Genomic DNA, 17490 nt, shown 5'->3' with positions numbered 1-17490 from the left:
AGGCAGAGTTAAAGTAAGTGATGAAGGGGTTGGGGGGAAGGGGGTGAGCTATCTTTCACACTGCATGAGAACATGACGCACTGACTCCACGTCCCCACAGTCACACTTTCCATCAGGGTGCTTCCCTATCAGGGCCAGCCCTCTCTTGAGCCCACAATGCCCGAGCCTCAGCCTAGTTATAACTGCTGAGTCTCTTCTTTTGCACTTAACATAATATTTTTCCTTTCCCACTGCGCTCTGAATTTCAAAATATGACCTCCCCTTTCTTTCATTTTCCCATGCATTTTGATAGGGAACTTTCCTCTGCATCAACTTATTTACCCAGGGGTGTTGTAGTGTGGGGTGGGGGAAGTGGAACTGTCTACCTATGGCCCAAGTGGGAAGAGGGGCCCTTAACCCATCACACCCAAAGCCCGGACCTCCTTTGGTCACACCTCCTTCCAGTTTTCTGCTGCAAATGACTGGAATCACCTGCAACAATCCCTAAAGCTGACCTCTGGGGCGGCAGTAGCTCATTTGGGGCGGCAGTAGCTCAGTCCATAGGGACTTGGCTTGGGAACCGAAGGGTCGCCGGTCGAGTCCCAGTATGGACGAAGTTTGGCAAGTGGACTGGTGGCTGGAGAGGTGCTGGTTCACTTGCCTGTGCACTGCCAATGTGCCCTTGAGCACGGCACCGAACCCCCAACTGCTTGGGGTGTGCTGGTTGATGGCAGCATCCTCACTCTGACATCTCTCCCAAAAAGTTCATGTCCACTGCATGTGTGTGTGCAGGATTGTATGTTATATACCAAAAAACTGTGCGTGTAGCATGACCGAAAAAACAACACGAGTGAAAAAATTGAAATGAATTAAATTAATAAAGTATTTTTTGTTTCTTTCTTTCTCTCTCATTCCACTCGCCACTTTCAAAAACTTAATACACCCCATAACTCAACATCACTACACTTACTTTTAAATTGCTTTTAAGTAGTTCACTGCTGTCATATTTTTGTATTGTATTGTTCTGTCTCTAGGTTTCTCTGTATGTCCTCTCTGCTTTTTGTTTTGTCTTTTATTTATTGTCATGCCACCTGTGCTGTCTTCTCTCCCAGGTCGTTATTGCAAATGAGAATTGGTTCTCAATTAACTCACCTGGTTAAATAAAGGTTAAATAAATAAATAGATCGATGCACAACATGGGTCAAAAGTGACCCGACTGAGTTTTCATGTGCTATATCTTTGCAATAAATTTATTTCATAATTCAGTATTCCAGGGATTCCTAAAATAACTTGTTTTTGTGCATAATCCATCCTTCTTTTATTTTTCCCTTTCTTACTTTTTGAATTAAAGCACTTTTTGTGTCACAACCCCTGTAATGCACAACATGGGTCAAAAATTACCCGCATGAATTTACTATGGTATTTGGTGGCATCCTTTGATATTTGTACTTGTTGGCATTTAGGAAAACATCTTCTGTGGACAACTATTCACCTGCCAGACATTTTAAAGTTCAGCACAGCTCCCACTGCACATCTGATGTGACATGTAAGTCTTGCTTTTACAATTATTCTTACTGAGGAAAACATTTAATAACCTGTGAAAGATAACTGTATAATAATTGTTTAGGTTCAAGTTACCTAGCTAAGATAGCTAAACTAACTAATATATAATAAGTCAACAGCTAGCTTTACTAAAGTAAAATATAATAGCAATAAGAAGCAAGGAGAAAAGAGTCAGATCAGACTTGACAGGAAAAGAAAAAGGCAAAGATATGGACCTTTTGGAGATGGATTCTTAAGAAAACAAGTGACCAGAGCTCCAAGAGATAAGAGGAAGTTTTTTTTATTCATTTGTACCTTACCAAGCTTTTTTTTTTTTTTGCCTGAGTGCAAAAGTATCACATCCATCATATTTACAATGCCATGTAAAATAGAGTGCTTTTATTTTCACCTGATTTCTAATGAGACTTGCATTTTTTAAATATCATGTTTATAGAAATAACTATCAGGGGTAACTCAATACCACTTTTTCATTAATGCTTTTTACTGTAGTTTGTGAGGATGTAAAGAAAAAAAAACACAAAGGCAGTTCAGATATTGCTGATTTATTTATTGACTCTTTTCCATTTACAACTAAATTCACCCAAAAAATTCAAGTTGTGAGTCACACCCTGAAGTATTGGTTAACATGAAAGCTTATCCACTAACAGAAAGATGCTGCAGATGTTTTATCAGTCTGTGGTGGCAAGTGTGTTATTCTATGCTGCAGTCTGCTGGGGGAGCAGTATAAAACACAAGGATGCGAGGCGACTAGACAAACTAGTGAAAAGAGCTGGCACTGTGATTGGAACCAGGTTGGACTCACTGGGGGCTGTGGTGGAGAGATGCAAACAGAAAAAGCTAGAGGCCATTCTAAATTACACAGATCATCCACTTCACAACTTCTTTGTGGAACAGAGAAACAGCAGAGGTGGACGGCTCATCTCTCTGCGCTGCAGGACTGAGAGATACAGAAAATCATTCATCCCTGCAGCCATTAGTCTTTAGAACTCTCTAGCCAATGGGAGGTGAGCTGACAGACACCTGAATTACTTGTTTATGTGATTTTTATAATTTTATCTGCTAGACACCTGAATTTCCCTTCAGGGGCTAATAAAGTACATTCTATTCTATTCTATTCTATTCTATGAAAAGCTGCGACACAGCGATTCCTGGAGAGATAACAGATTTCACTGCTACTAGTGTTCAGAAATGTCAAACCTCTTTCCCCACGAAATTCATCAAAGGAATAAATGAAATACTAAAAATACCTGTTGTCTTTCAATTAGTTGAAAGTTAAATTTGTTGAACCGACTTAAAAATTTGATTATTTGTTTGCATAAACCAAAGCTGGATAACCTAGTGTAAAGTATAAACTTTCAGGTCAGAGTGCAAATCTATAAAGCCATTTAAAAAGGATACAATATATCTAAGTATATCTGTGTTTACAGCTCTCAGAATGTCCTAAGATAAAATATTTCATGCACATTTCCACTTATGAAAAAGAGAGAGAAAGGCAGTGACAGCTTTGTACCTGTAAAAGTGTATTGTACTAGACTATTTCAAAAGTAAAAGCATTATTTGTTGACAAATACCATCAACATTTTCTGGTTTCAGTTTCTGAGATTGAGAAATGTAATGCACTTCTTAGTCCTCCATCTGTCTATCAAATATCTTTGGGTTTTCAAATGCCGTTCATATAAAACTGTAAGACATCACTTTGGGATATCCAAACTTCAAAAGAATCAAGCAGTAAATCAAAAGTTGCAGATGAACAGGAAAGCAACACTGCTTGAAACTAGAAGGATTATATTCCCCTTGAGCTTTGACGGTTCGTACAAACACATGTTGACTCTATTCTTTGTTTTATTCTCTGGCTTATTGAACTTACACATGATACCTGTCTTTGTAATGTAATATTTATCTCAAACTGTGCTTTTTATTGCATTCACAGAACAGCCGACACTAGCCTGAGGTAAAGTCTGGATAATTTGGGATTCTGGATAGTACAAGTGAAAGATAAACTTCTTTTTAAAAAACTATATTTACACTAGACTCTGTTTACCCTATTTATACACATGCTTGTAACGTTTACTAAACTGAAATATAAGTCATGATATTATTGGAATAATAAGCTTATCTAAATCTGCGTAGTGCTTGCTACACTCTGGATAAGATAAGAAAATAGAGTTTCATAAATTGCATAAAAGGTTAACAGCACCTGTTAAGAGTTTTTAATTCATTAAGAAGCAAGGTCTAATACGCAAAGTAACACTTTCAGACACACACACACTCACGTAGATTAAACACACAATCATCAGGGTGTCTGTGCACTTGTCAGGTTCAAGTGTGGAGGGGCTTTTGTAGTGTGCTCATTAAAACTTCCATTCATTTCTCATATTAGTACTCCATTAAAATAACAAATGTGCTAAACTAAACTCAAGTCACAGAGAACATAATCTGAGAGGTAAGCTAATAATAGAGATGTGTAAGACTAGACTTTAAAGAAGCATTCAATGCTACTGGTGCAAGAGTACATTGCGTACATGCAGACACACACACACATGTAAATGTCATGGTGCTATTCATGATCACACATTCCTGTGCGTGTGTGGGGTAAATCTGTGGGGACTTTAAGTTACACTAAGATTGAGGATCATTCTTGCGGGCCCATAGTGCCTGTCCTACTTAGGCATGACACAGGTTACCATTGGACCCGCAAGTGGAAGCGATGCCACAGTTTAGGATGGAGTTGAAGTGGGAGGCTGCCCCAGTACCGGCCTCTCTGGGAGGGAAAGGCTTCATGGTGGAGAGGATCAGGGCCAGACAGTCTGCCACGTTCTTGTTCGGTGCACAGGCCAAAGCTGGTGTGTGTCCTTCAGAGGGTCAACAGGCACGTAATTACCACAAGGTGTCATTTAATAATGTTTTTAAGCAGGAAATATGACCTCCTTGGTATTTAATCATATGAAATGTAAAGCTCCTGGATTACCTTCCTCATCTACAGCCATGACTGCTGCTCCTCTGCTCAGTAACACCTGCACTACTGTCGCCAGGCCTTTTCTTGCTGCAATGTGAAGGGGCCTGCATGAGAACAACAGACAGATCTGTTACAGAAGGCTCAGAGAGAACGGCAACATTTAGTCACAGACTGAAATGCAGTCTTATTAGAGGCCAAACACAACAAACATCTGTGGCATCTTGGATGATGGCAATGACCTTAATTTATGCTCTCACTTCCCATTCATGCATTTAAACAGGAGTATGAGCATTAGAAATAGACCTTTATTGAAGTCTTGTGATTTTTTTCAAGCAAATGATTACTTTCTTTGAACTTAAGTTAGGCTTTTGTGTTTTTCAGGTGAAAGTTTCATGGAGCTGTCACTTGCTAGATCTTCTGCAGACACAGATGTGACTGTCCTGCACAATAAATCTGAGTTATCATGAAACAAATGAACAGAAAAACTCACATTTGGAGAGCGCTGTTTGTTGCATTTATGAGAGAGGAGTCGGCGATCTCACCAAGGATCAATAGAGCACACATCTCATGACCCTGCAGGATCAAACACACTGTTGTAAGAGATCATGTGTTCCAGCAAAAATGTACAAACTAACTAAAAATTACTACATTTGCAAAAAGGTGTAGCATTGTAGCACCACATTACCTACATTTTTACTGGTAAAAAACATTGATAATTCAATATAGGTTAAATAACATACTTTTAATAAATGTATCTGATCACACTTGAAATCAGACTGTAACAGGGATATTATATCATGGCAGGTTATCACTTCATTTGGCAGTTGTTACAGTAATGTTTCACAGTATTGCTACACACATGCTACAGTCATTGTGTCATTGCATATACTACAGAGCATGCATGTGAATGTGTGAGTGACCTTGCTGCAGGCTAAGTGAAGGGCAGTGTTATTATTGACATCCACCAGCGTCAGGTCTGGCTTCGCGTTGTGCAGCAAGAACTCTGAAACGCAGAAAATAAAACACCCTTCAGGATGAACACAGGGCTTTACATTTGACACTGAGTTGTTGTTTTTCAGGTGGAGGAACTTAAAATCAGTGCAACAGGAAGGTCAGGTACATACAGGGATTTAAAGCAAACGAAAGTGAAGCCTGTGAGGGTCCAAACAATGATACTCACCTGCTAAAAGCAAATAAAGAAAATTACAACTATGTAGTAATTTGATGGTTTCTGAAACTCATGTGTCTTGAGGTTGACTCAGGTTAGAGATACACATTATACAACAAACAGCACAGTCATTGAAACAACATACCAACAGCCCTTGTCTGTCCACAGTCGGCAGCAACCATCAGAGCAGAGCACCCACAATGGTCCACAACATTGACATCTGCTGTCTGGGCCAAGACCAGCTGGAGCCCAGCAACATTCCCTGAATAAGCTGCTGCATGCAGTGGGGTCCTGCATTTCAAAGAATTTAAAAAGACTCCTCATTAGCATCATCTTCAACTGATCCACAGCTGTACTGTCACATGAGACAAAGCTATTATGTAATGCTGAGCTGTGTACCCACCTCCCTTTGGCATCATTAACATGAACAATTTGGGGGCCAGCTGCCTTCACCAGAAGTTCAGCAGCGACGCCATGTCCATTAACTCTGTGGACGAGGATCATAGTGGTTAGATTATAAAGAGCCATGATAAGATTATCTGTATTATGAATAAAACATGAGCATTTTCATGCATTAAGGGTACTCACAGAGCACAGTGCAATGGGGTGAAGTGATTCCCTTCCTGGTTGTTAAACATTTTGTTTTCAAGTAAAATGTGTAAACATCCCTCACGTCCTGCAGAATAAAGAGGAGATCAGTACTACTGCATTTTACCTCTTGTGTTTTTTTACAAAGAGAATAAATGAAAGCGATGCTGTGATGCCTCACCGTGGTATGCAGCCCAATGTGTGGGTGTGTAGCCTCTGAAGTCCAATATGGAGTCCAGCGGGTCAGCTTTCACAGCAGCCTTTAGCAAACTTGTAAGGAGCTCGGTGTGGCCGAGGGATGCCACGAGGTGCAGCGGGGTCCTTCCCTGAGAATCTCTACAGAGTGCAGAGGCCCCGTGTTCCAGCAGAGCAGATACACAGTCCTCACTGCCCAACATGGCCTGCAGGGGGAAGACATAAAATATGATTTGAGGATTTGAGAGGGAAACACACATTTATGACACCCTGCATTAAAAAGGACAGTATGATGTTCTCAAACACAAGTGCACGTACAGCTCTGTGTAATGCTGTAAAGCCCTTTTTGTCAGCAGCGTCAGTCTTTGCTCCTTTCTCTAGCAGGATGTGGACGCAGTCGGTGTGACGTCCAAGGGCTGCAAGCATGAGAGCCGTCCTACATACAACAGAAACAAACGTGAATTGACTGCTGGTAGGAAGTTTTCCTGCTCAGATCAGACTTTTGCAGCATTACTTTATTTGACTGCATTTTACATGAATGAATATAACATACTTTTTCCCCCTGAAATTTGCAATCACATCCCCGAATAAGAGTTATGAAACACAAAATCTTTATGCTTCTGATTGTTTGAAAACACCTATGAAAGCCAATATCAATACAAACATCCTACTAATAATGTATCTGTGATCCAGTTCTTTGGATGCTTTTAATGTTATTGTCAGATGAGTGTCCATTTTATACAAGAAATATTTACTCATGTCATGAGGGAGTGACAAGATATAAAAGGATTTCATAATCAGTCACGTCATAGCATAGAAAACGTTTAGGTACTCACTGTCCCTGTGTATCTGGACTGTCGATGATGTCAGCACTTTGTTCCCTGTTGACTAATAAAAGCAGACAGTCCATTTGGCCTTCAGCAGCTGCACAGGGGAAAACAAACAGACATAAGTCATTCATTTCAGACATTTTTAAAGTCAAGATTTTTTCATCAAATCATCTTTCATAGCCATCAAACTAACAGCAAAACTAAAATATACTGGATATTTTGAAGTCCTAAATTGAGTGGGTTCCTGAAACACCTTTGGCCATGAAACACCAAAGTACACACTCACACACACACACCTGCAGCGTGGAGAGCAGTCCATTTGTTCCTATGGTCTCTCAGTGTGTAGGAGGCCTGATGCTCCACTAGCACCTCCACACAGGGGGCAAAACCTCTCCGGGCAGCCAAATGAAGAGCAGTTCTTCCCTCAATGTCCCGCACATCGAGACTCACCAACGTCTCAGACAGCAGATGCAGAGCCTCACAGTGACCGTAATAGGCCTAGAGCAGCAGAATTTACAATAAGAGTGATAGTCAGATGCCTAACAAACATGTGGTCTTGATGAAAAGCCCCATTATTGTGTTAAATGTGATCAAATGCTACTCACAGCTAAGTGCAAAGGACTGACTGGAATATTACTCTCAACCTCTTCCAGACAGTTAAAGGAAATCTCCAGGAGCTGCAGAAGAGACAAGAAGCATGAATACTTTGAAGAGGCATATCCTGAATTTACAAGATAGAAAATAAAAAAATGAAGTCTGACCAGTTCCAGGTGCTGTTTGTTCCCATAAGCTGCTGCATAGTGGACGGCACTGTAACCCTTACTGTTCTTCAGAGTCGGGTTCGCACCATTGTCAAGCAAGTAGTCCAAACAGCTGAAAACACAGAGGATATTATTAAGAGGACTGCTGGGTTTGATTTCTCTTCTAGGTACAATAAGAAGGAATGAAAGAAAGTCATTATATGAAGAGCTTAAAAACACTCACATGTCTTTGAGATGATGTTATGTTAACTAAAACAACATTTTTCTATTTCATTATGATACTTTTTTTTTTTCTAGAAAGATCGCAATGCATGTTTTAATCAAATTATATCAATAAATCAAATGACACTATCAGTCTTATAATTGTTTTGATCTTCAGCAGTGTTTGTCTGATTTTCACCTTGTTTTTTTACCTGTTCAAAGTTTGCCATTCTACACAAATTCAAGTATGCTGTAAATGCATTTCAGAAGATGAGTGCAGCTCAATGTATAAGGTTTAAAGTCACAGTTTATCTACTAGTGCACCTCAAAAAAAATTAATATCATGACAATTTCATTTTTTTTATCGTATTAACTTAAAATTAGTAAAGGTACTTGGCTTTGAATATCTTAATTTATTGAGATCCGTTTTTTTTCCAGCTACAGTTCCAAAAATTAGCAAGATTGAAACAGGAAAATGCTTGAAGCATTTCAGTTTGCTCGTAATGGGTCTAGATTATACTAACGTTTCACTTCCTAAAATAACTTTTTGGATTTTTTTTGAGACGCACTAGAATATCATTAAAAGTAATATCTGTTATATAATAATAAATGTCACTTACAGTGAGGCTTCATGTTCCCTTTCCAAACTATACTCAGGATCTGAGTGTGTTTCCCCTCTGTGGATTAAAAAAAGAAGAAATGAAGAAATGCCCTCAGTGTGTCATTCTAGTAAACTCCCAGTAAGCTGAGTAAAAATCAAACACTCTCTTACCCACAGAAGGTGTGCGAAGCTGCAGCGTAGTGAAGAGGGCTGCAGCCCGTCAGATCAAGCTCATTGACCTCAGCACCGGCTCTCACCAGAGAGATTGTGCACTGGCTGTTAGCGTTAGCTGCAGCGTAGTGCAAAGGAGATCTACCGGGTGCAACAGGAGACAGACAGCTGTGTTATCAGACAGCACCAACAGAGAAAACTATCTTAGATCAAGACAGTCAGCTGTGCTTACCTTCCCAAATTATCTTTTATATCTAGCTCAGCAGCACTGCTCAGCAGCAAGTTCAGACACTCAATATTCCTGTCACACAAAAAAAAGTACAATTATTTTAATTGTCAACAATCTGTCACTTATTGTTTCTGGTTATTCATTACTTAGTTCAGTCCTATTCAATTAGCAGCTTGCAGGCCACATGCGGCCATAAAACAACCCTGGAGTGGCCCAAAAGCAACTGCTAAGTGATTTTGACTTTCAGATGTGAGCAAAACAAAAGATGGTGTTCCTAATCTGCATGTTGTTTTTTCTTTGTTCATATGCACCTTAACATGTGCTTGTATTTACCTGTCAAAATGTGTTGAAGTTATGTGTTTGAAATGTAAAATTTAAAGAAGCAGTATTTCAGCATAGGTTTAGTTTAAGTACTGCTCTTTTATTGTGTTTATGCCCTTTTGGATGTGGCAATACGTTAATAAACATCCAGTGTGTTTGTTATCTTATCTATTTGTTTTTCTTTTAAATGGTTAACTTTGCTCACTGTCTGCTAAAAATATCCAGCCCAGCTCATGTCCTTAGTCTGAAAATCCAGCCCGACCAAATATTGAATTGAATATCCCTGACTTAGTTGATCAATGATAACTTAGGCAACATGTTGATCAGAGTTCTCCAAACCGAAATGATATTCTCAAATGCATTTTTTGTTATCAACAAAGATAAGGAAAAATCAGAAAACCTGCTCATTGGGGAAGCTAGATTAAAACCATTCTTGCTATAGGTGTGTGTTTGTGTGTAAGCTCACCCTCCAGAGGCAGCAGCATGCAGACAGGTCCTCCCGTGGTCATCTAAAATGTTAACATCAAACCCAATTGATGACGTCGGGGAAGGCATCATGTAAAACTGACCTGAAGGATCAGAAAAACAATTTTTAAGTGGAGACATTTTGGGTTGTGTCAGTAAATGAAACGTAAAAAAGGAGAGAATAGAAGGAGGAGGGTGGCTCCAACAGATTCTCACCATTAGACAGCAACTTCCGGCAACAGTCTGGGAACCCATAGAGTGCTGCCAAATGTAGAGGAAGCATCCCATCAACCCCTTGTCTTTAGAAAGCAAAAAAAGATTGACTTTAGTATGTTGTAAGTTGAAAAAGTCTTCATAATTTTCTTGATGCTTTTAAGAATCAAGGGAATCTCTTGAGTATGATCTTAAAGAATTAGGAAGCCTATCATCACATATCTTGTCATTTCAAGCATTCAGGGACGAAACTTGTGATAATGTTGATGAATCAAACTGACAAGCTGCAACAAAGAAGAAAATGTAACAGTCTCAGGTATGGTTGGACATACTTGGCCTTGTCAGAACCATTTGTCAACAGAGTGCTGATCAGTAACTCCTGCCCGTATCTTGCTGCAACATGAAGAGGAGTGTTCCCATACATGTCAACAGAGTCGATCTCCCCACCTGTGTACAGGAGACAAAAAAAGAGAAGTGAAATTCTGATATTTCAAGTAAGTGTCTTATGTGTCAGTAATCAAGAGAACAAGAGGAGCCTGTGGACATCTTTGAATTTATTTTACCATTTTGGATCAGAATCTGGGAGCCTGTGAAGCGTCCGTACATGGCAGCCATGTGCAACGGACTCTTCCCTTCTTTATTCTGTTAATCAAAGAAATGAAAGCATGTTATGTTAAAAGAAAGTCATAAATCATGTAGACTAAAGCTTAACTCTTTTGGCCAATGACAATACTCATTCCTCCTTTTGATATGCTTTTCAAAACCACTTATTAAACAAGCTGTTAACCTGCACAGAGACATCAGCACCATTGTTGATCAGCAGCTCCAGACACAGCACCCCACTGGCAGAGGCAGCAGCCAGATGCAGAGGCGTGCTGCCATAGTGGTTAGGCTGATTGATGTTGGAGCCACAGTTCACCAGCTCTGTGGCCACACCATCCTGCCCCGTGTGACAGGCCATGTGGAGTGCTGTGTTCCCATAAATGTTGGGTTCATCAATCTAAGAGATGGAGGAGAGATGCAAATTGATAAGTATGACATTTTAACACATCTGGAGATTTGAAAGCATAAAGAGCCTTGCTTGGCAGCTCAAAAATGTGAAGAGACAAATGACTTTGCTGATGACATCAGAAGGATATAAGGAGTTAGGGGTTTTAAAGGGCAGACTGTAAATCTTTTTGGAGCCCATGAAGAACTGTTATCCTGCATTCTTTTCAATGGTCAGTTGGGGGCGACTGCACTTAGTGAGAAAAGTCTGGTTGTGTGAAACAAGAGGAGAAAATGACTCATCTTCTAACATGATTATTTACCCTAGCTAACATTTTCCTTGTGATTTCATGAGCCCCATGTCTAATTTCACATCACTGTCATTAGAGCTTTATGTATATTTTATAATTCATGGTTCCATTTAGAGATAAAATGTTGATATCAGCAGGGTTTTATGTAAGGATGTTGGTATCAGAGAATAAGAAATTGCCACTATGACTAGTCAATTGAGGTAGATAGCTAGGCCCGATGTTCCCTGCGAGCTGAGGAGAAGGAGGCAAGGACGACGTGCTGGTACTGAGGTGCAAGCTAAGAAAGACGACATCGACCTGTCCTTCCACCCACCGTTATGGGGAATGTAAGATCTATCTACGATAAGGTGGAAGAGCTAACCCAGCACTAGAGGGAATACTGGCAGAGTAGCATCATGCTAACAGAGCTAACACCGGACACAAACGCCACATTGGAAGGATTTCACCTGCTGTGGGTGGACAGGATACAGGAGAGCAAGACTGAACTAACTGGGGAAGAAGGCCAGCTCAGTCCTGGACCCTGTGGAGGTGGTGGCTGACAGGAGAAATATGGCCAAGCTGACGTCTCTGATGGACATTTCTTTTCTATATATATATTCTTGTTGAAATTCTTGTACTGTACACCTTTTTGTTTGCTGCTGTAACTCCATGAATTTCCCCGTTGTGGGATGAATAAAGGAGTATAGTATCTTATCTTATCTTATCTTACAGAGTGCAGCTATAATCATTTATTACTATTCTGATGGTCTGTTAGTGATGTGATTAGGCCACTTTACCTCCATCATCAGTTTCAACAAATATTTGACCACTTCCAACTGTCCACCAGCAGCTGCAGCATGAAGTGGAGTGTAACCACGTTTGTCCTTGCACATTACATCAGCGCTGTGCGATAGCAGCAACTTCACAACTTCGACATGACCTGAAAGAAGAAACAGTTACTATAAGTATCCATTATGCACAACATATCCCACCACAAGTCCCTATTGCTGAAATAAATACACAAAATAGAACAGTGATGGCACGGTTCAAAAGAATATAGTACTAGGAAAGGAAAGGTAAAGGAAAGGTGCTTTTATTAACTTTTAGAAATTCTATTTTTTCCACTTGTGTTAATTTTTGGTCATGCTACACACACATATTTTTGGTATACATACAATGTTATGCACACACATGCAGTGCACATGCACATAGGGAGAAATGTCAGAGTGAGGATGCTGCCATCAACCAGCACACCCTGAGCAGTTGGGGGTTCGGTGCCTTGCTCAAGGACACATCGGCAGTGCCCAGTCAAGTGAACCAGCACCTCTCCAGCCACCAGTCCACTTGCCAAACATGGTCCATACTGGGACTTGAACCGGTGACCCTCTGGTTCCCAAGCCAAGCCCCTATGGACTGAGCTACTCTTATTTACACTGATTATTTTTGCTTTGGGATAATTCATTTATAAATTATGCACTGCAGCACACAGAAATGATTAACCCTTGTTTCTGCTGCTCCCTGAGCTATATCAGTGCTGTGTCTGGAGCTGCTGATCAACAATGCTGCTGATGTCTCTGTGCAGGTCAAGGTTGTTATAGTTTTGCATTTTTCATTAGTTTTTATTTTTATTTCGTTTTAACTTTTTTTTAAAAAAAAGTTATATTTTTGGCCTTTTTGCCTTCATTTGAAACGACAGCTGGAGAGAGACAGGAAATATGGGGAGTAGAGAGAGGGGGAAGACGTGCAGGAAATGGTCGACCGACTGGGAATCGAACCGGCGACCCCTGCTACGAGGACTGTAGCCTCTGTAAGTGGGGCGCTTAGACTGCTAGGCCACCAGCGCCCCTCGTTTTAACTTTTTGTTTTCTATTTCAGTTTAGTTTTAATTACTTTTTAAAGCAGGTTTGCTAGTTTAGTTCATTTTCTATTTTTTGAAAATGCTTAGTTTGATAGTTTTAGTTTAGTTTTTATCAGTTTCAGTATTAGTTTTAGTATTTTTTGTAATATAGGTTAGTTGTCAGGGGCGAGATTCAAAAAGGTCAGAAAAAGCATTGTGCAATAAAAACTCAAAACATCATACTATTCTAAAAAATGTATTCACCTTGGACAGATCAACAACCATCATAAAACAATAAAATGTGTCACTCAGTGTTATATTGTATTTAACAAAAAAATGGTCACAACAGCACATAAAGCATATAATACTGAGTTTATGTATGAGATATATTGACAGACACGAAAACTAACAACATGTTCTCTATAAGTTTAGTTTATTTTAGTTTGTTTTGTAAACTCACAATACAGTTAAAGTTAGTTATTGTTATTTTTGTAAAGCCTTGTTTTTATTTTTATTTCAGTTAACGGAAATGTTTTTTTTACCTCTCATTTTCATTACTTCGTTAGTTTTCGTTAACGATAATAACCTTGATGCAGGTTAACAGCTTGTTTAATAAGTGGTTTTGAAAACTTGTATGTTTTACTGTGACATAAATATCTAGTGCCTTTTACACTTTAACCAGTCAGTGCTCTATTGGTTGTTTCTTGAAAGCTTGTTTTAGAAGGTATATTTTTGTGCTTTAAGACATCTTCTCTTTGTAACATTTATTTATTAAAGTGACAACGCTCCTTACCAAGGTATGCAGCCCAGTGGATTGCCTGCCTTTCCTTCTTGTCTTTGGCACTCACAGTGGCACCTTTGCTCAGGAGCAAGCTCACCATCTTCAGAAACATGAATGGAAACAATGTTGAGCAAACACATTTCAGCCCTAATTCTTAAAGGAAGAGGAAGCACATACTCTTTGAAACTTAATCAATAGATAATGAGACACGTGTCTTCAGACCCAATTTGGCAACAACTAGTGGAAACCCCAAAATGTACCTCAGTTATCATTACATTTCTCAAAGCATACCTACTTTCAAATTGTGTTATGTATGAAATAATAGATATAAAATATGGCATGTTTAATAGGAATTAAAACGACTTTCACCTCTCCGTGGCCGCTGTGCGCTGCATGTTGTAGTGGTGTTCTTCCTGACCTGTCAGCGACATCGAGGCTGCACACGTGTGGTATCAGAGCTGAAGCGCAGCCAGTAGACCAGTTTGCTGCTGCCATGTGTAAGGGTGTGTGCCAGAATTTGTCCCGTGTGTTAATCTCTGCTCCATGCTTTAGTAGCAGCTGCACTGCTCTCTGAGGGAAAAGACAACATTCAAAAAGAGAAAGTCACACAATGCAATCTGGTGGCCAAGTCCTTAGAAAAACTCAGAGTTCCTCTGTGGCAAAAAAAAATGGGTACATACTTCATTTCTTGAGGCAGCAGCTCGATGTAAAGGTGTCAGTGAACCCTGGTCCTTAGCGTTGACATGTGCACCTATACAGGGAAGGGAAGGCAGAGATGGACTTTTCTTCTTGACTGTTTTGGTCAAATTTAGTTCCCCTGTACTTGATTCATTCAAAGATTCAAGATCAAGATTCAAAGGTTTTTATTGTCAATTTTCACTGTATATACGAGACATACAGGAAAAAGAGATGCTGTTTTTCTCTTCCAGCTTTTAAATATCTAAAATTTAAATATAAAACACAATAAAATATAATAAAATACAGTTTTATAAAAACAGCCTATGTACACAGTGCAGTGACAGTTTAAAAATGGACAATGACAATGAAAATTCATTCATTATATTAAATGATAGAAAGGCTGACTCATAGAAATTGCAAAAGCACAAAAATGCACAAACAAACAAACAATAGGCTTCATTATTACTCATGACAATTATTCCTACCTGAAGTAATAAGTAGGTCCATAATGCGAACATCACCCAAATAAGAAGCAACATGAAGGGGTGTGCTTTGTTCTTGGTCCTGAATGAAGAAGATTTAATGATGGAAAAAACAGTTTAAGTATACAGTGAGCATTTTGGCAAGGGGGTTCATTGCTTAATCATTTGTACAAGCACAATAGAAGTGTTACTTTATGTCCCAAAACTATATGCATCTAAGTTTCCCATCACAACTGCCATTAAACAGAGATCTTACCAGAGAATTCACATCTTCCTCCTGGCTCAACAAAAATGTCACTTCTTCTACATTTCTGCTGAATATAGCCTGGACCAGTGGGGACTGGAAGACAGATATGACATATAAAACAGGTTGAGAAAAGTAAAATGTATCATCATAAAAGTCGTGTAAGAGTTTAATGCTCTTCTGTGAAACATCTTGGGGTGATAAAATGGATAACAGCAGTGCAGTCAAGATCTCACCTTAACAGCTATCCTCAGCAAACTTGTAAACATGATTCATAAATACATGATGACTCTAAAAGCATCACTAGGAATAAAGATAATGACTAAACCTATTTGATAGAATGATCCAACTGAATTGAGGCAATCTGCTATAGTTAGGAACATCTCGTAAAACTTGCAAATCATTGTGCTGTCATTTAGCTGAGGGAAGCAATACATGCCAGCTGGTCTCTTTGTAAAAATACTGTACTTTCTTGAAAAGTATGTAAACTTTATTGTACGCAGATAAATTTAAATATAGCTAAGTAACAGATCTTATACAATATTGATGTCAAAAGTGTTTGTAGGTCAGGGTTTGGACTTCATCTCAAAGAGAGCCCAGGGTCCGACATACTAGGGTCTACATGCATTAAAGAAAGGAAACATTAAACATAAAACTGAGAATGAGTCTGGGTTTAAGGATCGGGGGAAATGAAACATTAATTAGCTCTCTAGCAAACTTTGCGCGACATTTCGCTCACAGGACGAGGCAGCTGTATGCCGTTAGTTTTTATTTTAACGTAAAGTAGAACGGTTTTATGTATTACCTGGTCCTTGATATTTCTTAAGTCCATTGTCAAATCACTCTGGAAGCTCTTTCATTTAGTGTGAGTGACTACATTACACTTTACAGCAGCTAGTTAGCCTAGCTGTAGCTTAGTTAGCGACTGGGGGTATATGATGAGTAGATGTACCAGAGTTGCTGAAATATCGCGAGAGAAGTAACGGGAACGTGATTTGGTGGGACTTTATTTTACGTCAGATCTTTTTAAAGTTTTTCAATATTCTTTTCTGAATAAAATCACGTGTGAGTGTTGTTTGTATTACATGATAATCTTAAAATACCTCTCCTTACCAGAGTTAATATGATATTAGTTCCATGATTGTTATGGTTATTTTTATAATCAGCCACATCAACATGAATTTACACTTTACATTAACTTTAAGCATGTTTTAAGTATTTATTGATGACCCCAACCTCTGTCGTCTTTTGGTTTTTGTTTGTGGTAGGCTTCTTTCTTTTATTGATTTATTGTGTGTGTGTGTGTGTGTGTGTGTGTGTGTGTGTGTGTGTGTGTGTGTGTGTGTGTGTGTGTGTGTGTGTGTGTTTATCAGAATCAGAATCAGCTTGATTGGCCAGGTATGCTTGAACACAAGAGAAATTCGACTTAGGTAAACTGTGCTCTCTTTGTACAAGGCATAAGAATAAGGCATACAAAATAAAAATAAGAAAAATGTAATAACAATAACATCAGCTATAAATACAAAAGAACAACAAATAGGCATGACTAATATGTACAGGCTAAAAAATATGATACAAGTGCAGTGGTGAGTAGCAGAGGTAGTTTTTACATTAAAAAAATAGTTGTTAAATAATAAAATAAATAGAAATATGGAATTCTGCTTGGAGAATTGTTGCATTGTATATATATATATATATTATAGGTTACAATGTTACAATGTAATTTAGCAGACGCTTTTACAGAACATCATTAAAATTACAAATATAATCAAACACAGAAGAGAAAAGAAAAATTAGAAATATATTAAAAGTAACATTAAAATTTTAATTTAAAGTGGGTTAAAATTAGCTAAGATAGGAAGGCAGTGTCAAATAAAAAAGTCTTAATCTTTGATTTAAAAGAGCTGAAAGTTGGAGCGGACCTACAGCTTTCAGGGAGTTTGTTACAGA

General features: G+C 38.9%; 1 protein-coding gene across 1 annotated transcript; it reads right to left on the bottom strand.

The window, feature by feature from the left end:
• Positions 1 to 2068: 2068 nt before the first annotated feature.
• Positions 2069 to 16510, bottom strand: LOC117818991 (serine/threonine-protein phosphatase 6 regulatory ankyrin repeat subunit C-like). The gene is made up of 28 exons (XM_034692168.1): positions 16346 to 16510; positions 15553 to 15636; positions 15300 to 15378; positions 14817 to 14887; positions 14506 to 14706; positions 14149 to 14236; positions 12316 to 12458; positions 11029 to 11241; positions 10805 to 10883; positions 10574 to 10688; positions 10245 to 10327; positions 10030 to 10132; positions 9246 to 9314; positions 9014 to 9154; positions 8862 to 8918; positions 8041 to 8152; positions 7885 to 7956; positions 7576 to 7777; positions 7286 to 7373; positions 6768 to 6885; positions 6436 to 6655; positions 6255 to 6342; positions 6070 to 6153; positions 5812 to 5957; positions 5419 to 5501; positions 4989 to 5071; positions 4511 to 4602; positions 2069 to 4394 (listed from the first exon to the last, which is right to left on the bottom strand). Exons 1-28 carry the CDS (start codon positions 16370 to 16372, stop codon positions 4207 to 4209), a joined length of 3129 nt encoding a protein of 1042 aa, XP_034548059.1. The 5' UTR covers positions 16373 to 16510; the 3' UTR covers positions 2069 to 4206.
• Positions 16511 to 17490: the final 980 nt, after the last annotated feature.

Source organism: Notolabrus celidotus, chromosome 1, assembly GCF_009762535.1.
Source record: "Notolabrus celidotus isolate fNotCel1 chromosome 1, fNotCel1.pri, whole genome shotgun sequence".
Classification (NCBI taxonomy): Eukaryota; Metazoa; Chordata; class Actinopteri; order Labriformes; family Labridae; genus Notolabrus; species Notolabrus celidotus.
The sequence above is the reverse complement of the archived record's forward strand: the minus strand, read 5'-3'. Positions and strand labels throughout refer to the sequence as shown.

Bases quoted from the DNA above. Each gene is read 5' to 3' on its own strand.
- LOC117818991 (XM_034692168.1), bottom strand. From the start codon at position 16,372: ATGGACTTAAGAAATATCAAGGACCAG. The intron at 14,237-14,505 runs GTGAAAGTCGTT...ATGTTTCTGAAG, and splicing joins CGCACAGCGGCCACGGAGAG to ATGGTGAGCTTGCTCCTGAG. The intron at 10,328-10,573 runs GTATGTCCAACC...TGCTTTCTAAAG, and splicing joins AATGGTTCTGACAAGGCCAA to ACAAGGGGTTGATGGGATGC.